The sequence below is a fragment of the Lutra lutra genome, chromosome 14 (genome assembly GCF_902655055.1).
Source record: "Lutra lutra chromosome 14, mLutLut1.2, whole genome shotgun sequence".
Classification (NCBI taxonomy): Eukaryota; Metazoa; Chordata; class Mammalia; order Carnivora; family Mustelidae; genus Lutra; species Lutra lutra.
In genome coordinates this window covers 21,596,150-21,620,975 of record NC_062291.1, presented here as the reverse complement: position 1 = coordinate 21,620,975, position 24,826 = coordinate 21,596,150, and the positions used below count along the sequence as shown (strand labels likewise).

Genomic DNA, 24,826 nt, shown 5'->3' with positions numbered 1-24,826 from the left:
AGCTATACTTTTCGTATTTGCCCTTCCTTACATTGAGGTAATTCTCAGTTTATTTTTTTTTTAAGATTTTATTTATGCATTTGACAGAAAGAGATCACAAGTAGGCAGAGAGGCAGGCAGAGAGAGAGGGGGAAGCAGGCTCCCCGCTTAGCAGAGAGCCTGATACGGGGCTCAATCCAATGACCCAGAGATCATTACCTGAACTGAAGGCAGAGGCTTAACCCACTTAGCAACCCAGGTACCCCTAATTCTGTTTATTGAATGTTTTTTTCATGAAAAGATGATGAATATTGCCAAATGTTTTTTACTACCTACCTGAATCCTGTGGGTTTTGTCCTTCATTCTCTTCATGTGGTATATTACACAGATTGATTTTCACATGTTAAGCCATTCTTGCATTCCAGAAATAAATCTCTCTTGGACATGATATATAATCCTTTTAATGTGCTGCTGAATTTAGTTTCCTAATATTTTGTTGAGGATCTTTGCATCAATATTCACTAAGGATACTGGTCTGTAGTTTTCTTGTAGTATCTTTGATTTTAGCATGAGTTTGGAAGTGTTCCATCCTCCTCAAATTTTAGGAAGAGATGAAGAAATAGATTCAACCCTTTGTTAAATGTTTGGTATCATTCTCCAAGGAAGCCATCCAGTTTTGGGCTTTTCATTATTGGAAGATTACTTCTGATTCAATCTCCTTACTAGTTAAAGCTCTGTTGAGATCTTTTTTTTTTTTAATCTCTTCATGATTCAGTCTTGGTAGGTCATATATGTTTCTAAATTTACCCACTTCTTCTAGGTTATCCAATTTTTTGGCATATAAATGTTCACAGTTGTCCTGTATGATCTTTTTTATTTCTATGGCATCACTTGTAATATCTCCTCTTTCATTTCTGATTTTTGTTATTTGAGATCAAACTCCCTGATCAAAAGATGTCAAGTAGCTGAATGGATTAAAAAAAATGGCCAACAACAACAACAACAAAAATGTCCAACTATATGTTGTCTGTAAGAGACTCACTTTAGATATAAAGAATACACAGGCTGAAAGTGAAAGGAAGGGAAAAGATATGTCATTGCAAATGGAAACTGAAGGTAGTTCTTTTTTTAATTTTTTGATGAACCTCCATTCTGTTTTCCAAAGTGGCTATCCCAGCTTGCATTCCCACCAGCAGAGTAAGAGGGTTCCCTTTTCTCTGCATCCTCGCCAACATCTGTCATTTCCGTGTTAATTTAAGCTCTTCTGACTGGTGTAAGGTGGTATCTCATTGTGGTTTTGATTTGTATTTCCCTGATGCCAAGTGATGTGGAGCATTTTTTCATGTGTTTGTTGGAAATTTACATGTCTTCTTGGGAGAAATGTCTGCTCATGTCTTCTGCCCATTTCTTGACTGGATTTGTTGTTTTTTGATTGTTGAGTTTGATAAGTTCTTTATAAATCTTCAGATAGCAGCCTTTTATCTGTTAACATCATTTGCAAACATCTTCTCCCATTCTGTAGGTTGCCTTTTTGTTTTGTTGACTGTTTCCCTTGCCATTCAGAAGCTTTTATCTTGATGAAGTTCCAATAGTTCATTTTTGCTTTTGTTTCTCTTGCTTTTGAAGATGTTTCTAGCAAGAAGTTACTGTGGCCAAGGTCAAAGAGATTGCTGCCTATGTTCTCCTCTGGATTTTGATGGAATCCTGTCTCATGTTTAAGTCTTTTACCATTTTGAGTTTATTTTTGCGTACGGTGTAAGAGAAAGGTCCAGTTTCATTCTGCATATGGCTGTCCAATTTTCCCAATACAATTTATTGAAGAGACTGTCTCTTTTCCATTAGATATTCTTTCCTGCTTTGTTGAAGATTAGTTAACCATAGAGTTGAGGGTCCATTTCTTGTTTTTTTATGTGTCTCAGTGGGGACGACTTTAGATGGACCTAGTTGGAATCTTTTAAGTTTCTTCCTTCCTTATCTGGGAAGCTTCCTGCCATTGTGTCTTCAAAGAAAACTCTCTGCTCATCTCTCTCTTCTCTATAAGGACTCCCATATTGTATAAATTGGACCTCTGACAGTGTCCTATAAGTCCCTCAGACTTTTTTCACATTTCTTATTTTTTTTCCTTTCATTCCTCTGATGTGATCGTTTCAAATGAACTGTCTTTAAGTTCACAGATTCTTTCTTCTGCTTTATCAAGTCTGCTGTTGAACCCCTCTACTGAATTCTTCAATTAATCTACTGAAGCACATTGAGTTTAAGACAATTACTTTTAATTCTTTGTCCACTAATTCATAAATCTCCATTTCTTACATTTGGTTTCTGAAGATTTTTTTTTTAACACAAAAAGCACTCATGAGTTTATTGATCCTAATGTCATCAGCTACTATAAATTAGAAGCCTATTTGCATTTTTTAATTTAATTTTATCTTTTTTTCAGTGTTACAAAATTCAATGCTTATGTACCACACCCAGTGTTCCATGCAATACATGCCCTCCATAATACCCACCACCAGGCTCATCCTACCCCCACCCTCCCCCTCAAAAACCTTCAGTTTGCTTCCCAGTGTCCACAGTCTCTCATGGTTTGTCTCCCCCTCCGATTTCCCCCAACTCATTTCTCTTCTCCATCTCCCAATGTTATTTTGTTCTTTTGGTTGAGCCATGCTTCCCTGTTTTGTTGTGTCCTTTGTTAATTGCTATTTTTTCTGTTGTCATTTTTGCATTTTAAAAAGGCAGCCACCTCCCCCAGTTTTTATGGACTGGCTTTATGTATTGGAAGACTTTTATCAGTCAGCCTGGCTAGAGATTTTGGGGGCCTTTCAAACCTTTTACAAGGACACATGTTCTCATGTTTTCTGAGCTTGTATAATTTTCCAATTAAAGAGGTTTTCCAGTTTATTTTTCATGAAGCATTAGTCTCTTTCTCCCTCTGATGTCTATCTACAGTACTGCAGGTTCTCTGGCACTATCACAGGCTGCTGAGCCTTCTTTTGCTCTCAGTAGCCAGGCATCCAAAGTATACCAGTTCCCCATCAGCACTCCATGTCAAGCAACAAAATATAAACAAACCCTTCATGTAGTTCCCCGCTCCAAGAAAACCCTGGAACATTGGATATATGTTCCACTATTCTCTTTTCCTTCCAAGGCACAAGCAGCATATTGGGCTTTTCCTTTTAATTAGTAGTTTTACCGGCTGATAGAGATGAAAGGAAACCACCTTTCTGACCCATTTCAATGCAGCTGTTCTTGCCCTTGCACTTGCCTGGGCATTAATATAATGGCTTTTGGACTTTATATTATTAAGTCAGTGTTTCTGTAGGGGAGTGAGTTCTGGAGTGTTCTATTCTACCATCTTTCTGACCAAAGACCAGTTTATTTCTGTAATCTCACATTATAACAAATTCAAGGGAAACATACACAACAGCAATGATCAACAATTTATAGTAAAGACTACTCTTTGATTTAGAACAAAGGGTATTGACATCCACTTCTATCTCTCTCTTTCTGAATTTTTTTCCATTTAAAATATATAAAGCTTTTTTGTATTGTACAGACCATATTGTATATCATCTTACCTCCACTACACTTCATCTCTGATTCCAGTCAAGCTACAGTTAATGACACTGTGCAGGTATCAACCCATTTTGTGCTAATAATATCTCATCTCAAACTTATACCAAACAGACACTTCCCTTCGTGCTCTGGGAGCTCACTGGATACATGCAGGGTCAAGAGTTGTCATATATATGTATCCCAGAGGCGCAGAGAAGGCAAACCTCCTCCTGAAAGACAGAAACTTACAGACAAATACTTCTCCTTTTAGTGTCTTAGATGGGTGATTTAGGGATGTAGTCTCTGTGACTACCAGAAATAGCTGTCACCCTCAGAGGTAACCAAGTCAATAATGCATCATTGTACTGGCTTTGTTTTTTTTTTTCCTTCCCCATTTGACTCTCCTTATTCCCACACCTCCTCTTCTCAAATAAACTAGCTATTGTAAGTCTTAGTCTTAAGGGACAGAAGTAGACAATGCCAGGCTAAGAAGCACATTACTTAAGCAGGGCCTTACTCCATGGGATCTCCCTTTCTTTTCTGTTACTGATTATTGGTGGGTTTCCTCTATTCTACTAGACTATATTCCTCTTATAGGTAAAAGGCTTTATTCACTTGTGAAGTCCCATAATATGACCTCATGATTTTTTTTCAAACACAGTAATTGCCCATTGGGTTTTTCAGATGGCCTCATTATTCCTAATGATTTATAATAAAAGACAATTTTCACAAGCTTGAGAGCTAATCATTTATGCAGATCTTCCTTCGAATTCAAATCCATTTTTATAATATTTTGTTGCTGAAGCCTAAATGTTTTGACATAGTCAAATGCAATTTTCATAGATAACAGCATCTCAGATGTCCATTCACTGACAGTAAATATATTTTTGAAGGCAGCTTTCTATTTAGGTGACAATATGACTGCCAGCAATGCTTTACTAAATTATAAAGCCCTGTCCTCTCCCCGCCAAAAAAGCCTCTATAGATCTATGCTAAGCTTGAGTTTCCTTTACCAATATTAGAAGATAATTAAGAAAAACATTCCTCCTGGATTAAAATAAACATTTCTTTATATGAGTCCTCCTGCAACACTCAAGCTAAACATTTTTCTGGCTTTTTTTTTTTTTTTCAGCATAACAGTATTCCTTGTTTTTGCACCACACCCAGTGCTCCATGCAATCTGTGCCCTCTCTAATGCCCACCACCTGTTTCCCCCAACCTCCCACCCCCCGCAGCTTCAAACCCCTCAGATTGTTTTTCAGTCCATAGTCTCTCATGGTTCACCTCCTCTTCCAATTTCCCCCAACTCCCTTCTCCTCTCTAACTCCCCTTGTCCTCCATGCTATTTGTTATGCTCCACAAATAAGTGAAACCATATGATAATTGACTCTCTCTGCTTCACTTATTTCACTCAGCATAATCTCTTCCAGTCCCGTCCGTGTTGCTACAAAAGTTGGGTATTCATCCTTTCTGATGGAGGCATAATACTCCATAGTGTATATGGACCACATCTTCCTTATCCATTAGTCCACTGAAGGGCATCTTGATTCCTTCCACAGTTTGGCGACCGTGGCCATTGCTGCTATAAACATTGGGGTACAGATGGCCCTTCTTTTCACTACATCTGTATCTTTGGGGTAAATACCCAGTAGTGCAATCGCAGGGTCATAGGGAAGCTCTATTTTTAATTTCTTGAGGAATCTCCACACTGTTCTCCAAAGTGGCTGCACCAACTTGCATTCCCACCAACAGTGTAAGGAGGGTTCCCCTTTCTCCACATCCTCTCCAACACCTGTTGTTTCCTGTCTTGCTAATTTTGGCCATTCTAACTGGTGTAAGGTGATATCTCAATGTGGTTTTAATTTGAATCTCCCTGATGGCTAGGAAACAATCAAGAAAACAAAGAGGCAACCCACGGAATGGGAGAAGATATTTGCAAATGACAGTACAGACAAAAGGTTGATATCCAGGATCTATAAAGAACTCCTCAAACTCAACACACACAAAACAGACAATCATATAAAAAAAAATGGGCAGAAGATATGAACAGACACTTCTCCAATGAAGACATACAAATGGCTATCAGACACATGAAAAAATGTTCATCATCACTAGCCATCAGGGAGATTTTTCTGGCTTTTTAAATCAGATCATGATAATCAAGCAATTTAAAAGATAACAATTTCTTGCCAAAATATTGATTTTGCTTTAAAAAGCTCAGAATATGATAAAGGAACCAACTCAAAAAACACGTAATACAAGCTTCAGTGGTCCTCTATACAAGATAAATAGTGTGTTACTTCTCAATAATGAAGAAGAAATTAAAACAATTCTGAAAATACTTAAACTTTGGACATAGTTATCTTTTTAATTGAGATTTTACTCTAATGAACATTATTACATTTCCCTAGTATGTTTTTCTAATGGTTTACATGACATTTTTAAATCTTGGCACATGAAGCTTGCTAACTGGACATGATATAAAAGAAGGAAAATGTTACAAAAAGACCTACTTGGGGAAGCACATGATCACCTTCGTTCATCTAACACAGTTAAGTCAACACCAACAAGTTTCAACTATGGTTAGCATTGCCATTCCTGTACAATTACTGTAGAAAACCTTAAATGAAAGAAAAAAGAAAACCTTAAATTAGGTAACATCAAACCCACAAGACACTGTAAACCTGACTGCCAAGATGTCAACAGAGCTCACACAGTCAGCTGTCTTGTGAGTACTTGCTCCTCCAAACTAAGATACTCCCAACTGTCTTCATTCCACCCTCCTCCCCCATCTGTTGTGAATGCTAATGTGTGGTACTCATCAAGGCAAATTCCTACCCAAACTGCTCATGTACATGAACTCAGTCAGCTTCCACCACTGCAATCCATCCACTATTGGGCTTTTATTATATACTGTACAAAAAAACTCAGAATACTAAAACTGGGAAAGATTTTAGGGAAATCTAATCCAAAACCCTGAGAGGTTAAATGACTTACACAGTGTCAACACAGTGTCAATGGCAAGGCTGGATCACGAACTCAAGTTGCCTGATTCCTGGTTACCCACTCTTCTGAGAGGAATGGTTTATTTCCTTCTAAGCAAAAATATGTCAGTGACTATCCTAGTGCCATGAGCAAACTAACATAAAAGACCACTTATTACAAGAACAGATGGTCTCTTTTCTGAGACGCTTCAAAAATCACATTTAAACAAGTATCTGGAGATGTATTCTAATAAGAAAAAGATAATCCAGTATCTATAACTAACTAATTCTACTAACCTTGACAAATTTCAATGTATAAAACTAATCCAAATCAGACACAGATACAAATTATTCAACATTTACCTCACTTGAATTACTTTGCATACCCTTATTCAAAACTCTGCAGTAATATACTATCACTAATAGTACAACATTCTACACAGCTCCTAGACTAAAAGTAAAGGAAGACCCCCTTACATGTGGACAATTACTATGCCTTATTTAGATGAGGCAGAAATGTTGGTATTTCTGAAGGCCAAGCATATGCCCTACCTTTAAAGTTCCATTCCAGGAAGTCAGTGCCAGGTCCATAGCCCAAAATAGGCAGTTTTTAATCCAGCTCCACCATGGGTCATTTATTCTATAAACACAGCACTGGACTAGACGTTGGAGAGGAATAGGAGATGAATTTGAAACATATAGACCACCTACAGGGAACCAACTGTAAGCCAACTTGACATCCATTACTATATCATCTTCACCTCAGCCCTGGGTGAGAGATATTATTATCCCTGTTTCATGAAGAAAATAGAAAAGTTAACCAAGGCTACTAGAAGGCAGAGCTTTGGAACATGTGCAGTCTCACCAAGAATTCTAAACCAACTGCATACCTATCACCACATTCCTCTGCCTTTCAGCAGGGAACCAGAGAAACACTAACCTATTCTGGAGTATAGTTCAGCATCTTAGATCCAGATTTGGTATATCTCCACACTGCATAAGAGTTTCAACTCTACAACAACCTTGAGAAGAAAAGTACTGTCTAGATCCACAAAGAATTCCAAAAATTCCAAAAAGAAAGCTACTCCCCAAGTTTAAAGTGTTTATAGTCTTTCTGTCAGTACAATACAGATCCCAACAGCACCAGTATCTCCTAGATTGCTGCATGAGAGGTGGAGGTGACTGAACACGCCTAAAGCACCGGCAGGCAGAGTGTCTCATACAAATAATTAAAGTTGGCTGCTGCTTTCAAAATCACTACCATTCTTCAGTAATCATACTCCTCAAAATTTTTCCCTTAGAATAAAGTTCCAAAGGAGGAAAAAAAATACAATTCGCATTTACTACAACATAGTCTATAACTGTAAAAATTTTTTGACCAAATGTACTATTATTCAACTGCAAAATTTTAATTTTGAAAACTGCTTAGAAATACAGAAACGGGAACCTGGGTGGCACAGTCGGTGAAGCATCTGACTCTTGGTTTCAGCTCTGGTCATGATTGCGGGGTCATGAGATGGAGCCCCAAGTCAGACTCCATACTGAGTGGGAAGTCTGCTTGAGACTCTCTCTCTCCTCGGGTCCCTCCCCACCCCACCCCCACCGCTGGGCTCTCTCTCTCTTTCCAAAATAAATAGCTCTTTAAAAAATACATAAAAACAGTTAATATATTAGATTAAAATACTAAATACAAAATAGTAGCTAATGATATAGCATGAACTACATAAACTCTATGCAAATAGTCAAAGACTGTATGTCAAGATTATATTTAAAAGCAGAAAAGTAAAAATAGCTGTCAGGACAGTGAGATTACTGATGATTATTTTCATTCTTAAAAAGTTTCCTTCAGGGGCGCCTGGGTGACTCAGTGGGTTAAGCTGCTGCCTTCGGCTCAGGTCATGATCTCAGGGTGCTGGGATCGAGTCCCGCATCGGGCTCTCTGCTCAGCAGGGAGCCTGCTTCCCTTCCTCTCTCTCTGCCTGCCTCTCTGCCTACTTGTGGTCTCTGTCTGCCAAATAAATAAATAAAATCTTTAAAAAAAAAAAAAGTTTCCTTCATACTGCTTTTGAAATTTCTATAACAAATGTGTCCTTTTAAATTATTTTATAATACATTAAATAGGTATCTAACTTAATGGGAATCTGTAAGAAAATTGAATTTATTCTGAGCCTACTGCACAATAATAAAGATAATATATTCCCCTATAGGAATATACAGGTTTGATCTCTTCCTAAGTCCCATACAATACACTAAACAATGCTGTGCCAGTTATAAATTATGCTCCTAGACTAAAATGCTTCAAGATGGTCTAACACGGAGAAAGTACTTCAAGGACAAAGCAAATCAAAGAAAGATAAGGATCTGAATCTTTCTAATTTTGACCGTAACCATGAAACCATGTAGCCAAGGTTTCTCAAAGTATAGCCCTAGGATCACGACCTAGAGTCACACTGAGATTCTTTTCAAAATGCAGATTCCAACCGCCACAGCAATCCTCCAGCCTACACAATCAGACTCTCCAGCATAAGCCCAGAGTTTGCCTTCCTGCACAATATTCCCAGATGATTTTTATGCACACAGATTTTAAGAACTATGGATCTGCAGACATGTTAATCAGGTAAAATAAATACCTTTTAAATTTTTCAGTGAAAGAAACATATAGAACTCTTGACTCTGGATAGGTAATTCAATTACATCCTAATTTCTCACAATTAACAGCTTAAACAAGTCTGGCTGTAAGATCACAGGCATGAGGAGCAGACATCCTGCAAATCTGTTGTCTCTTCTGCCTCACCTGTCAAAGTTTCCAGAAAATAATTTTGTGCACTTTAACAGGAGTCTTAAAAGAGCCATACCCTTTGCCCAAAAATTTCACTAGTAAGAATTTTTCCTACAAGAATATTCAAGGGTGCAAACAAGGTTTTTAGGCAAGAGTGTTTGGGACAGCAGTATTAATATTCACCATTTGCCATTTTTCTGAGTATATGCAGTGTATCTGGCCCTGGGGCTTACACACAGTATTTCTAACCCTCAGTAGTTTTATCCCCACTGTAGACAGAAAAAGACTAGGGTGCAGAGAAGTTACTTACTTGCCTAGGCAGGTTAGTTTTTAACCTGCCCAGGATCTGAATCTCGGGCAATATGAGTAAAAACATCGGGCTCTACCCACTCCCCACCCTGTGAAATGTTTTAAGATGTCATAATGTTTAAGCAAAGTATGATATATCAAGGTGATATTTTATATCCATTTAAAACCATGCTCTTCAAAAATCTTTAATGAGATGGAAAATACTCATGACACAATGGTAAGTGAAAAACTGGGTGTGATTCCAATTTAGAATGTTGGCGACACAAAACAAGGAACCATATCTATCTTACCTATCTTGGTTTTGTCTGCATCCCCAAAGCCTAATGCTAACAATGTACCTGATACACAGTGGGAACTCAATATCTGTTATAAAAATAAATTATGTGTCAGCATATTTTTTAAAGCCCAGAAAATAATTCCCAAAATATTATCAGTGGTTATTGCTAGATTTCTAAAACACAATAGTGGTTATTGCTAGATTAAGAAGACTTCTGGTTTTTCTTTTTTATATCTGTTTGTACTTTCAAGTATTCTATAAGTTTATATTACTTTCATAATGAGAAAAAAAACCACAATGACTAATTTTCAAATCTTATGTTTGACCATCTCCCTATACAAGAGATACAAGTAAGCTTCAGATAAACTCAATATGCAGACTAATGTGTGGTTTACCCTACTCACTGTAACAGAGAAATTTCTTCAAATCTACAAGGTGAGAATTACCTTTTTCTATGCCAGCATCATAAATACCAGTGGGAGTAACAAGTATTAAACTTGTTACAAATAAATGTTTTCATTATCTACAGTCATTAGTAGCTTAGGAGGTAGGAAATGGATTTATAAATATATAGCATCCACAAAATGTTTCCATTAATAGTTTGTGTATTTCAGATACTGCCCTAAATGTTAGTATCATAAGGATTAAAAATCAATTGGTGGGAGAAAAAAAAAAGAAAGAAAGAAAGAAAGAAAGAAAGAAAGAAAGAAAGAAAGAAAAAGAAAATCAATGTCGTGGCTTCTGCAGTATAGCAAGGGTTTCTTGCCAAGGTCATCCCCCATACACAGCAAGAGCCACTATAAATTAGCATTATAATTGTGCCTCATCCCATCAGGAATTATTAAGCATTTTACATAAAGGAAAATACATGGTCACTGTACCCATGCATTTTTTAAGCAATACATTTTAGAATAAAGCCAAGAATGAGCCAACCGGTGTATTTTATTATCTCATCACTCTGAACAATTTCAAACACCAAAGCATGGCACAAATCTGATGGTAATTCTACTGTCAAACTGCGTCCAAAATGACTTCATCTTCTGAACAAACTCTGGCTTTCTTGGCCAGATTATACTGCAATAACCAATCTCCAAAAAGCCAAAAGGACAGAAGCATGAACTACACTGAACCTGTCAATTCGAAAAGCAATTTGAGATGGGTGATAGGCGGGAAGGAAAAGAGAAAAGATATCATGGAGTAATAAAAGGGAAAATGGACATTTTTATTGTTGTGTAATTTTCGACTAAAAAAAAAAAACTGACATGGAGAAAAGAGTGGAGGAAAAAAGGCAATTACATTACTTAATGGGCCTAGGTTCTGTTTGTAAAAACAGTAACAGGATGAGAACAGCTCTATATGATCAAGGATATTTTGTCTTTGGAATTTAAGTTTATTCCTGGATTATGCCAAGAAAGAAATTCCACCTACCTATAACATTACCAAATAATCTAAATTGCTAGGGATTATCAATGCAGGCCAGTTGCCAATACAAGTAAGCTTCTGCTTCAGTCACAACTTCGAATTTTTGTCACAATCCCCACTTCACCCATCGTGGGGAAACCGGGTTAGATCCATTGTGCCTCCCCTTTTTTCCTCGCCTACTTCTGTTAGAGAAGCTGGAAAAGCAGTTACAGTCCCAGAATCTCATGTAGCAAAGAGCGACCAAAGAAATACAGATGGAAGTTTCAGGAGAGAGAATCTTCCTCAAAATCCTGAATAGAAAACAATGTTTCCTCCATTCCCCTGCACAGACCCCGGATGCACCTCCAGGAACAGACAGCCAGTCTAGAACAATGAGGCCAAAAGCCAGAGAGTGGGGATGGCAGAGGTGAGGAGAGCAGTCGGTCACTGGGCTCCTTGAGGACCCTGGGGCAACTATTGGGGCTTAGACCTCTTACCTCCAGATTTTGTGTCAGGTGAGGAAAATAAACCCCTGGCTTGTTTAAGCCGCCCTATGTTCGGTTTTCTGTTAGTCACAGCCAAATAGATTCTTGCCCATTAAAATCATCAATATGACAAACCTTTCTATGTTTTAACTTATCAATGATCAACTTCACCAAAACCCCACAAGCCTTTGCAAAATTAAGACTTACTGTGAGTACCTGCATTGACCAAGAATGCTTACTCACTGCCCTAGAGGCCAGGGACATACACCCACGTGGTTTTATCCTTACAGGATCCTAGGAGAGGCAAAGTTAAGACCCCAATCCAGGCCAGTCTGACAGCAGCTCCTGAGCTCTTTACTGAGGAGCTACACGATCTCTGATGGACTTTTTTACTGTTTATAAAGCAATCTTAACCTTCAAGTCTGAGCTCAACCTCAACTACAATTGTCCTAACTAACTTTCTGATTGAAGAAAGACTTCTAAAAAATAAATAACCCCTTCCCCAAAACAAAAGGGATACACACGTAGTTTTTTTGGAAAACCTGGCGAACATTTGCTCTTTAGTGTTTTGAAATCTTTATCACACGGCACAGAGCTGTGGCTATACTGACATCCACCAAGCACCATGAGCCTAGCACTGGGTTAAGTATTTCACGTGCATCATCTTATTCAGTGCTCACAACATCCCCATTTTACAAGTGAGCAAACAGAACACGTCTGGGCACAGACTTTGAAAAAAGCCTCTTTCTAGACACCAGTGAATGACAAGTTCAAAGCAACATAAAACTAGAAAGGAAACGGATTTTGCTGCTAGTCTTTTGTAAAAGTATCAGAAGTGAATGGCTCAGGACCCTTCAAAGAATGAAAAATACTCAAGGCAAGGACAACTAACAAGGGCATAAAGCTCTCTCACCCTGAGCGAAACCTAAAATTCCACAATCATGTCTAATACAGCTTTACTCAGTATATACTCAACCACCTTTACAAGAAGCTAATATACTCATCACAGTGTAAGCTGCCAGGAAGGTCAATAATATTTAAATAGCTATGAATATTTATTTATCATAAGACCATTTAACTTCTTTTCCAATACACTTGATTTTCATTTGCAATATAAAAATGTGCATTTTATGAACTATGGTTTATAATGAACAGTTAGCATTCATTTATTCAGCATTTCCTACATGGCCAGCACTGTGATGCTTTACATACATGATTTTTGTCTTAATCATCACAAGCACCTCAAGATGCTAGAATTATTAATACCCCCTTTTATTTTGTGACTGATTCATTGACTGATGGGGGGAGGGCAGAGGGACAGAGAGAACCCCAAGCAGGCTCCACACCCAGCACGAAGCCCACTGCAGGGCTCAATCTCACAACCCCGAGATCATGAACGAGCCAAAATCAAGAGTCAGATGCTTAAGTGACTGAGCCACCCAGGTGACCCAACACCCACTTTCAGACAGAGGGCCACAGGTGAATTTTCCCAAATTCCCTATTAGAAGGCAACATCAAGATCTGGCCCAGTGCCCTGTGATTTTAACCCCTAAGCTTCATAAAGTTTGGTTTATTCCTGTTGTATTAGCCTTAATCGAACATTAGCTAGAAACCTGTATCAAGCTTAGCTCTTATTTATCTTCACTTTCAGTTCTCCCCAATTTTCATATATTTGTGCTTTGTATTTCTCCCACAAAATACCTAAAACATAGGACCATCTTCACTAAAGATTCACTTCACTTGCTGAATTAAAGAGATAACATAATTGCTGCTCTTACTTTTAATCAATGATGTGTTGACAACCTATTTTAGTGGCTACTTCTGCTACGCAAGCCAGAAGTAAATGATCCCTATTGTGCCTGTCATTGTAAAAATGCAACATGGTTTTTAAAGTCTTTAACAGCAATATCCTAAAAGCCCACCAGATGTCAACCTCAGTTCATAAAAATAGGCCATTTCCCACCTGTAACACTTCCTTCTATGATGAAACAAGGGATTCAGAACTTTGAATATGGCTATGCTTCTAAATTGTATGTAGGAATTTTTAATTGTATGGCATGCATGTATGTTTTGTAAGTTAAGAAGAAAAGTGTAACAGTAAGATGTAAAACAACCAAAAAGACAGAGAGAAAGAAAGAAAGAAAGAAACATACATATACAAATTCCATGTTTGCCTCTCAGGCCTCTAGCAAACACCAAGACTATTTCTGACTCTTCTGACCTATTTATTTCCTACTTTCCCCCAGACTTTCTTCTATACTATTCTCCTCCTCCTCTTTGCATACCATAAGTCACATTTAATTGACTTAAATGAATCAATACTATTATTTCACATGAGGCATGAACTCTGAAGTTTGAAAATCAGTATTAAATAAATTAAAAAACAATTTTTCTTTACGATGAAACAGTGCTGTCCATGGTATGCATTCCAAGGCTGACCATAAACTTCAATAAACTTGAAAATAATTCTCATTTATAAAACCACTGACTAATAAAATTGATAATCTTCATTTAGATAAAAATGTCAGATACTCTGCAAGACTGTTCCAAAGTGGTTATCAGACCAAAAAAGATAAAGAAAAAAAAAGAAAAGAGAAAAGAAAAACTAGCAATTTTTCCCTACATTTTCAGCCTGGTGGTTTTTATGTATATAAATTATTTTGGGATTCATTGTTCATCCAAGAATGGTATTTCATTTCTTTGATCAGTGCCCTACTGCCCATATTTTAACCTCACTGAATTTTTGGTCCATTGCGTAGAAGAAATTCTCTACTAATAAAAATGCACCCATTAAAGATTAACTTGCCCCCAGGACAGTCTCTCTAGAAACAAATTCCAAGCATTATAATCACTAATTTGTACTATGTAGACTTAAAGACAGATAATCTTATTTACCCAGATTTAAACTGGAAAGCTGCATATATTTTAAGGCAATTATGAAAAGAAAAATGGCAAACCCGATTCACATAATCAGAAATCCAATCAGGCAAATACTTTTACTTACTTGGCACTTTTCAAAAGAAAAAGTTTTATACCGAATAATATCTAACAATATTAGAATATTTATTGACTTGCCAAACTTCCTATCTTGGCCTCTATTTTACTTCCACAATATGAAATTGCAGAATTTTTTGGTTTCCCAAATAATTAAGTATACACTATATGTCAGAAATTGTAATGGGCACTGGAAATCTTTTGTATCTATGCTGTAATATTTATTATTAATAATAATAATATCTAAAATATATTAGGCTGTTATTTGTCAAACAGCGTTTTAGCTTATCAGGCATTGTACCTTTTAATTCTCACAAAACCCCAACAGAAATACTATTATCAGTCCCATTTAGAGATGGGCAAACTGAGACAAAGGCCCAGAAACTGTCCCAATGTTTGTAGGATATCAACCTAGGTCTGAGTGATGCCAGTGGCCACTCTCTGTATAATCCCCTGGCTTAAAACAATGAGACACAGGATTATTTTTGGTTCAGGAAAACCAGTCTCGTTCCTTCAAACATAGTAGTTCTATATAATTTAACACTAGGAAGCATGCATCACAAAATGCCTTGGTACACTGTGTACCACATTCTATTGCCAAACAAGTTCAAAATTTACTTTCTCAGAAGGCATAATTCACTTATTGGTGATTTCTGGAAAGTTAATCAAAACCCTATGTTCAATCATTAAAGAATTCTTTGGGGCTGAAATGTAAATATTTCACTATACATTGATTGTTGAAGAAACGTTGCCTCTGTTAGTGTTAGGACTTCTTGTGAAAGAAACTTTATCACTGAAGCAATTTTAAACCACCTCTAAGGGAGAGTAGCTAAGGGAGCAGCCTTCAAATTTAAGAAACGCTTCACCCATATTTCATTTTATTCTAGAGGAAAATTAATTAATTCAAAAAAGAGGGGCACCTGGGTGGCTCAGTGAGTTAAAGCCTCTGCCTTCGGCTCAGGTCATGATCCCAGGGTCCTGGGATCGAGCCCCACATCAGGCTCTCTGCCTGGCGGGGAGCCTGCTTCCTCCTCTCTCTCTGCCTGCCTCTCTGCCTACTTGTGATCTCTGTCTATCAAATAAATAAATAAAATCGTTAAAAAAAAAAAAAAGAAAGAAAGAAATCCACTTCCAAAGCTCAGAGGGCTGCCTAGAAACTAACATCGCTGTCACTATCTGTGCATGCACAAATGGAACAGGTAAGGAAGACATAGTATTATTAGAAGATCCATCTTTCACATCATCCCAAACTCAAGTAGGAAACAATCTCACAATATTTTTCTGAATAAATTTAACATTTTGTTTTAGAATCAGAAGTTAGTCAAAAAGAACCATAGAGCAAATTAAACAACTAAAATGAATCGAAATACAACTTTAATTTCCAAATCCTCTATAACTTAATTTTTAAATCCACTATACGATATTCTTATTTGAACAGTTTATTACAAAAGTAACTCTCCTAGAAACATTATATAATTTAAGGAGGAAAAAAGAGAGAAAGAGACAGACATGATAAGCACTAGGGATGTTTATCAGTAAAAATAAGCAACAAGGGAGCTCATCCAAAAATCCCAGCCAAACACTCCTGCTATTTGTTTCTACCAAGTTATTGTCTTGGAAAACATGTTGTTCTCTCTTAAAATAACCTGCTTAATTGTCTTTAAAAGCCACTGCATTTCCAGGGAGGGCTAAATAGCTCCGATGTTGTGATGCACTGACTGATAAAGTCCAAATAAGTTATGCACAAAGCGACAGAAGAAAGTTGGAACCGCCAATCCTCTCTTGATATAAAGACACTGGCTACTGAATGAACCCACCATACACCCTTAGGCAAATTAATGCCTGGTCCTCAACAGTATTTTAAGAATGACAGCCATTCAAACCATCATATTTTTCGGATGAGGGAAATGACCACACTGGTGACTTACAGGTAGGCGAGTAATTAACATTTTTAAGGAAGGCCAAAATGACCTTGGACATTTTAGCGTTCACTCTAAGAATTCGAATCCTCCCATTAAAACTCAAGAATTTGTCTCCAGTCCTAAAGCTGTTATGCCTGGGAAAGTCCCAGAGAAACTAGGGGGGAAAAATATTGTGTAAGACAGACTCTCATAATACAGGAAGATTTTTATGAACTGAGTGTAACTCAAGATGTGTTTTATAAGCCTGTCAGGAGATGAACACACAGTGTCTTCCAACCCAGCAGCACGGCCCTGACACAGCCCCCAGGCTCTGGCTCTTTACCCCCATCCAGGCCCCTTTTACTCCAGAGTGGAGGGTGGGGGGCGGGAACTCCTATCTTAAGCCCTGACATCTGCGGCGTTTCCCAATAGCTAAACAAGGCCCCTCAGCTGGAGGAAGCGGATACTGACAGGAGGAGAAACAGGGACAGAGCGCTAGAATTCAAGGCTATCAAGAAGTGGGGATATAGTCACGCATACTCTGTGCGGCCGCAGTGGGGTCCTGATGGCACAGCTCAGGTATCGAGACTAATGTTAGCATCTCCAAAGTATCGAAGTGAACACAACTGGGACGCGCCGGTACAAACCCGGCCTTTGGCTTTTCTAAAGCGGGTCAAGTTAGCACAAGGCTCCCGGTGCCTGGAGACCTGAGAGGCGTGGAAGGGTGGAGAGTCCCGCGAGGTCTCCACTCCTTGGGTGTCCTGCGGCTTCGCGGGAGAGGAGACCGGGAAACTACGTCGGCTATGGGCTGGGGTGGGGAGCTGGGAGCAGAGCGGGGATGTCCGGGAAGAAGTGCGGACTCGGTCCGGGAGACCGAGAACGTGGGGGGATGCCTACCTTGTAACATGGCCTCAAGTTTCTTCCTGTCCACTCGGAAGCGCTCCTCGCTCCACTCGGGGCTATGCAGGGGCGCCCCAGCGACCAGGTCGTCCTCGGAGCCGGGCATGGGCGAGTCAGTGCTGCGTTCGCTGTTGGAGCCCGGGTCCGAGTGCGCCGCCAGGTAGCCGGGCTCGCCCTGGGCGGCCATGGTGGGCGCGCGGCGCTCGGGCTTCGGCTCCGGCTCCAACTGCGGCCGCCGCTCCGCCTGCGCCCCCGCCTGCGCCGCCGCCTCCGCTTGCAGTCCGGGCTCGACTGGCTCCCCGCGACGCGGCGCTAGCTCGTCCCCCGGCAGCCGCCCACGCCGCCGCCAACGCCGCCGCCACGGAGCCCCCGGCGCATCCCAACCCCGAGAGCCGCCCGCCGCCCAGAGTCCGGGCCCGGATTCTGGGCCAGTGACTGCGCCTCCCCCTGCCAGCAACGCCCGAGCGGAATGAGCGCGCCGCGCCGCCCGCGCCTCCATCCGCAGGGCTCCGGCGCCCCCTCCCCGCCCGCCACCCCGGCCGCCCTGCGCTCATTGGCCCCGCCGGCCCACGGGGAGCCGCGGCGGGCGGGCGCGCGGGCGGGGCGCCCCTGGCGCTCGAACACACTCGCGCGCGCACACTCACCACGTACACACTACTGCTTTTCTGCACTTACTCGTACAAAACTTGTCCCGCCCGTATACTTTCATGGTTCTTCAAACACAGACACTCACCAGGTTTAAAGCACACTTTCCGAACGCACACCAAATGCACACGTAATTCCCCTTCTATTTACATACACACACTACACGCTGTAACTCAAAATCCCGGTCGGTCCCAGAAGTTTGAAACAAGAGGAGGGAGAAAGACGACTAGCGGAAGAAACAATGTCCATCTCTTGCAGACATCATTGTGGTCATTGCTTTCACGCAGTTCATTCCTCCGCTCAAGTTCAAACCCAGATCACTCCTCTTATCACAGCAAAATGGTCAGCTGCAGAAGAAGTGGACAAGAGGCTTACTCTTTATTGTGAGGAAAGGGATTTTTTTTCTTGAATGAAGTGAGGAGGGAGTCATTTTCTATGTGATTCTCAAGGAAAAGATTCAGCTTGATTTGAAAGGGTGAAGGCAGGGTGGCAAAGAAAAAAAGCCTCTGGGGGAAAGGGTGGTTAGCTGAATCCAGCTGGCATCTAGGCAGCCTGTTTTGTCAGGGACCGAGGATGGTTCTCTGTTTTCAAGGTCAGTCTCATAGAGGACCAGCAAATGACCCTATGATCCTAACTGCCCAGGCCAACCCACCCGCTGCCACTTGTAAACTTGGACTTGAAGCACCGGGGAAGAAACTTGTTTACACCAGGAATGCCCTTGGAACTCCATTTTGCGTTCCCACTGATTCATCCCTGGTTGTTTTGTTTTGCTTTGTTTACTCTTTTAGAGGGTGGGGTTTGGAATTGGAAAGCAGTCTGTTACTGTGTCACAAAAGGAAGCTTATTGGCTTACACAAGGAGCAAGTTACACTTAGGGTCAATAGAAACTCATATAGGTTCAGTTGCCTAGTTAACAAGAATTGATTGTGCCGTGTACTGTCCTGTACTGACAGATGAGGTAATTAAGACTCTGGGAAGTCAAGTGACATGACTAAGGTCATATAACATCAGATAATGGAGACAAGAATCAAACCCAGGTCCATGTACCTGGCAAATAATTTCCACAAAACCCTACCTTATTGAGCAGAAAACCTTCCTGCTCAGAATCACCTTCTGAAAAACTGGGAGCAGATATACAGCTTAACTGCTTGATTGACTACCATGTGTTCCTTCTCTGAACTTATTAATTACTGTGCAAAGCACTAACTTAAACACCAAAACAGGTTATCAAGGAGCCTTCCATCAAGAATGTTTACCATCTATTTCTGTCAAGAAATATTTGGGGAGAGGGGCTCCTGGGTGGCTCAGTGGGTTAAAGCCTCTGCCTTCGGCTCAGTTCACCATCCCAGGGTCCTGGGATCAAGCCCTGCATCGGGCTCTCTGCCTCGCAGGGAGCCTGCTTCCTTCTCTCTCTTTCTGCCTGCCTCTCTGCCTACTTGTGATCTCTGTCTGTCAAATAAATAAATAAAATCTAAAAAAAGAGAGAAATATTTGGGAAGAACCTGGGATATGCTAGATAGTGTGTTAGGCCAGAAGAAGAGTTATCAAAAACAAACACAATCCCTAAGCTCCTGGAGCTAACATTCTATCTAGAAAGATAGAATATTGATCTAAATAAATAAATCATTCAAAAAATATAAAATTGCACCTATATTAAGCATTACAAATAAGAGACTCAAGATAGGAGAAAATCTAGTAATGGAGTATTTGAATTCAATCAGAGAGGTCAGTGGAGGCTTGTCAGAGAAAATGACTCTGGGGCTGAATAGAAGTTTGAGAAGAATTTGACTGGGCAAGAAAGAGGAGAGTGAGGCCTTCCCTTCAAATGACTATTTGATCATCCTAACATCCCTGAAGACAGATATTAAAATTATCCTTGTTTTCCAGTTGGGGAAACTTAGGTATGGGAGGTAAAATAACTAATTTTACAACTAAGTAAATTATAAAATTATAAATTATAAAATCAGGATTTGAACCCAGGAAGTCTCCCTTGAAAATTAGACTTTGGGTACTCTATGCTTAGCCACTAAGCTGTATTGGCTCTCAACAGGATCAGCATAAGCAAAGATCCTGTGGTGGGAGGAGGCAGTGTACATTTCTTCAGTGGAGGACCAAAAAAGAAATCAGCAAAGCTGGTAAAGAAAGTAAGGAATAAGACGGTGTTAGCTGAGGAAAGAGTGTTAAGGAAGGAATAGAGTATGTGAGCCCTATAGGCCAAGTTAAGGAGTTTTTGTCTTTATCCTTAGAATAGAAGCCATGCAAAGGCTTTCAAGGATAGTGTACTTAGATCTGCATTTTAAAAGATGACTATGGCTATAGTATGGAGAGTTGATTGAGGGACAGGAACAGAAGTATACCAATTAAGAGACTATCCAGAAAGTTCAGACAATAGATACTGGTAGCTTACCTAGAGTGGTAAAGATTGAGAGATGTGAGAGGATTTGAGAAATATTGAGATCACAAATGTCACAAACAAGTTTGGTGATGGATTGGATAGGAGGTGATGAAGAGAGAAATGTCAAGAATGACTCTAGAGTTCTGGCTAACGTAAATGGAGAAAGATAGGTACCATTAGCTAAAACAGACACTGGGAGAGGATTGACTTCACTGGAATAAAGATGAATTTGAACTGGCCATATTAAGTTTAAGGTGTCATTGAGACCCCAAAAAGATATGTCATATAAGCAATTGGACATATGGGTCTGGAGTTCAGGAAAGATCTTGACTGGAGACTAAAACATGTTACTTATTTGTTTATAGACAGTAATTAGCCATATACATTGGTAAAACTGTCTCGGGAAAGAGAAGAGAATTAGAAGAAGGGAGAACCAAGGAAAGCTTTTCACAAATCCTAACATTTAGTGATCAAGAAGATGACAATATAATAGGAAAGGTGATAGAAGGAATAATAAGGGAGGAAGGAAAAACAAAACAAAGTTTTGTTATGTAAGCCCAGGGGAAAAAAGACTACTTCAAAAAAGAAAATGTGATGATCTTTGCATAGTAGTGAGGTCAAAATTTTCTGATGAAGGTCACTGGGACCTTAACAAGAAAAGTCAGAATGGAGTGGTGAAGGAATGAATATAGTTAATGAAATGAGGAGTAAAGACAGCTTTTTGGGAAAGGTTTGGCTGAGAAGGGGATCAGAGAGAAATAGCTGAAGGAATCTAGGTAGAAGTAATCTAGGTAGAAGAAGAGCTGTTTGTTGTTTATTATGTTGGTTGGCTGGTAAGTTGGATGACTAATTTAATGGGTGAGGTTTGAGCACTGGAAAAACCACTGGAAATTATCCATTTGACAGAAATTGAATATATAAGAAAAAAAAAGAGGAGAAATCAATATTATAGGGCTTTGCAAGCATGAACAGAATAGACTTCAAGACCCAAATATAAGCAAAACTGTTCATCCAAAGATGAACAGATAGGTGTAAATGTATGTCACTTTGTAGATTTCATTTCTAGAATTCAAGGGAATTGTCACCTCATGGCTTTTATTTACCCAAAAGAGTAAAAGTCAAAATTACCTGCTGAGAATGTGGGGGAAGGAGAGCTGCTAAAGGTTTGAAGAAAGTAGAGATTTTCATGTTTGCTTGTTTACAGAGTTTTTAAAATACTCTTTTGCTTCTGTAGAAGAATGAATTGGTACTGTTGAAAGTCCACATGATCTTGGTAGTCACAAATTTATAAGGGATCTGCCTGCTTGTTTTGACTTTATCCACCAGTGCTAAACTTCTTGTGTGCAGGTATGGAGAAAAACATCGGAACCAGACAGATGAAGCACCAGGAGCTAAAAGGTGATAGAGCAGTGACTGATGGAAAATAATTTCCAATGTAGAAGTTTATAGTCAGTAAAAATATCAATCATGCATGACAAATTCATTCTTAGGTATGAGATCTCTCAAAAGAGATTATTTTCCTTATATTATTTCTGAGTAAGCTACTGAAGATCATGTGTCCCCAAAGCAAGGGAGTAAATCAAGATGAAGAGAAAAACATGAAATATAGGAAACAAGAGATCTAGCACATGATAGAGGCAAAGGGGGTCCTAGGGATAATAGTGAAAGGCAAGCTCAAATTGGAGCAGGTCATAAGTCTCAGGGTTGAGATTTCTTCTAGATTGAATAAAATGCCTGAAGAGTATGAACATATGCAGAGGAGTAGTGGGGGCTTTGAGAGGGGCGGTGGTGAAAAAGTGCTTTAGGGGAGCATTAATAGATAATGATAAACTTTTTTTTTTTTTAAAGATTTTATTTATTTATTTGACAGAGAGAAATCACAAGTAAGCAGAGAGGCAGGCAGAGAGAGGAGGAAGCAGGCTCCCTGCTGAGCAGAAGGCCCGATGCGGGGCTCGAACCCAGGACCTGGGATCATGACCTGAGCCGAAGGCAGCGGCTTAACCCACTGAGCCACTCAGGCGCCCCAATAATGATAAACTTTTAAAAATGAAGAAGTACCAATATAAGCACGTCATTTAGAGATATGGAAGTGAAAATAGAATCAAACTAAAAGTGGTTGCCTGTAGGAAATGGGAAATGGAAGGAAAGCATACGGTACTTCTAGGTTTTATACAAGTCTTCTAGAACAATTTGGTTCTTTAAGCCATATGGATGTATAGTTTTAAATTTAGAAAATCTAATGAAGCAACATATCTTTACAAAACCATTATTGAAATGATAAATAGCAGAATCTTGAATTTACAGCTTCTGAATTGTGTCCTTTTTCTACAAAAATTGAACCAGAGTTAGAATAACTGATTGTTTTTTTGTTTTAATAGAGCATGTATGTGGTTTGTCTTTATCTTTCCATTTCATTGAAATTCACTGAAAGCATAGGAATAGATCAGATGTCAGGTAATCAATTGTGTAGATTTTTAAAATGGAGTAAGTCAATAAATTTAAAAAAAAATCAGTGGGAAAATTTTGAATAAAATCTTCAAGTTCACAAGTTACAAAAACCCATAAGAGATTTTTTTTTTTTTAAAGGAGCGTTATCTTACACCTATCTAAGAAATTCATGTCTAACTGCTTAGTGCTCATCTGACGAAGAAAACTCCTCAGGAAACATTTGAAAGTAAAATGAATTTGGTGTTGTTTTCCAGGAACTCTTAATTAGTTTCCCTGGGCTAGTTTTTTCTAATGCAAAATACAAAACTATTGATTCCGAACGCCTGTATTTTCTTAAGAGTTTCAGAAATTTATATTAAAGCTGCTTTCCTACTTTAATTTAAAATCTTGACATTTCAGACATGTTTGAATAATCTCAGCATATGGCCAGATATAACTAAATTAAATGAGCTCTTAGCAGGCCCCTGTTTAACAATCCCACCTCATTCTCTTTTCACATTTCGCACTCCAACAACGCGGAAAGATTTGTAACTCCCAGTCTAGTCCTGCTCTCTCATCTAGAACTCAGTGTTTTGCTATCATTATTGCTCTGACTTGGAATACTCTCTCCCACTCTGTTGCCTTGGACTTCACAAACACCCTACCCCCAGCTGATTGGGGTTTTCTTAACTTCTGTATCCAGTAAATATTGTGCTTACTCATTTAAAGCACTTATGTTTGCATTTACTATCTTTATTTTCTTCATCATTATCACTATCGTCATATGTCGGCTGTCTGAGGCAGAAAAGGTGGGGTTTTTTCCCACCATTGTGTCCCAAGGAACCCTCAGAAATTGCCTGGTATAAGTTGATAAGCCTTTAACCATGCACTTAAAACTAAATGCTTACAAATTATCATTTTTTTCTTGGCCAAGTACTAATTTTTTAAATTATATTTTAAATTTTCAGTATTCCAAGATTCATTGTTTATACCACGCACCCAGTGCTCCATGCAATACATGCCCTCCTTAATACCCACCATCAGGCTCACCCATCCCCCCACCCCCTCCCTTCCAGAACCCTCAGTTTGTTTCTCAGAGTCCACCGTCTCTCATGGTTTGTCTCCCCCTCTGATTTCCCCCAATTCACTTTTCCTTTCCTTCTCCAAATGTCCTCCATGTTATTCCTTATGTTCCACAAGTAAGTGAAACAATATGATAATTGACTTTCTTTACTTGACTTATTTCACTCAGCATAATCTCCTCCAGTCCCTTCCATGTTGATACAAAGTTGGGTATTCATCCTTTCTAATGGAGGCATAAATTTCCATTGTATATATGGATCATATCTTCTTTATCCATTTGTCCGTTGAAGGATATCTTGGCTCTTTCCATGGTTTGGCAATTATGGCCATTGCTGCTTTGAACATTGGTGTATATATGGTCCTTTTTTCACTACATATTTGTCTTTGGGGTAAATACCCAGTGCAATTGTTGAGTCATAGGGTAGCTCTATTTTTAATTTCTTAAGGAATCTCCACACTGTTTTCCAGAGTGACTGCACCAACTTCCATTCCACAGTGTAAGAAGGTTCTCCTTTCTCCACATCCTCTCCACCACTTGTTGTTTCTTGTCTTGTTAACTTTGGCCATTCTAACTGGTATAAGGTGGTATCTCAATACAGTTTTGATTTGAATCTCCCTGATGACTAATGATGATGAACATTTTTTTATGTGTCTGTTAGCCATTTCTATGTCTTCTTTGGAGAAGTGTCTGTTCATGTCTTCTGCCCATTTTTTG

General features: G+C 39.2%; 1 protein-coding gene across 3 annotated transcripts in view; it reads right to left on the bottom strand.

The window, feature by feature from the left end:
• Positions 1-18,054, bottom strand: part of BICC1 (BicC family RNA binding protein 1) — a 259,079-nt gene extending 241,025 nt beyond the window's left edge. For 2 of the 3 annotated variants that reach the window (XM_047702774.1, XM_047702776.1), the window contains exon 1: positions 17,559-18,054. In XM_047702774.1, coding sequence (XP_047558730.1) covers positions 17,559-17,748 — 190 coding nt within the window. In that variant the 5' untranslated portion in view covers positions 17,749-18,054. The remainder of the gene's footprint in view (positions 1-17,558) is intronic. The other variant, XM_047702777.1, reaches the window with a different exon arrangement.
• Positions 18,055-24,826: the final 6,772 nt, after the last annotated feature.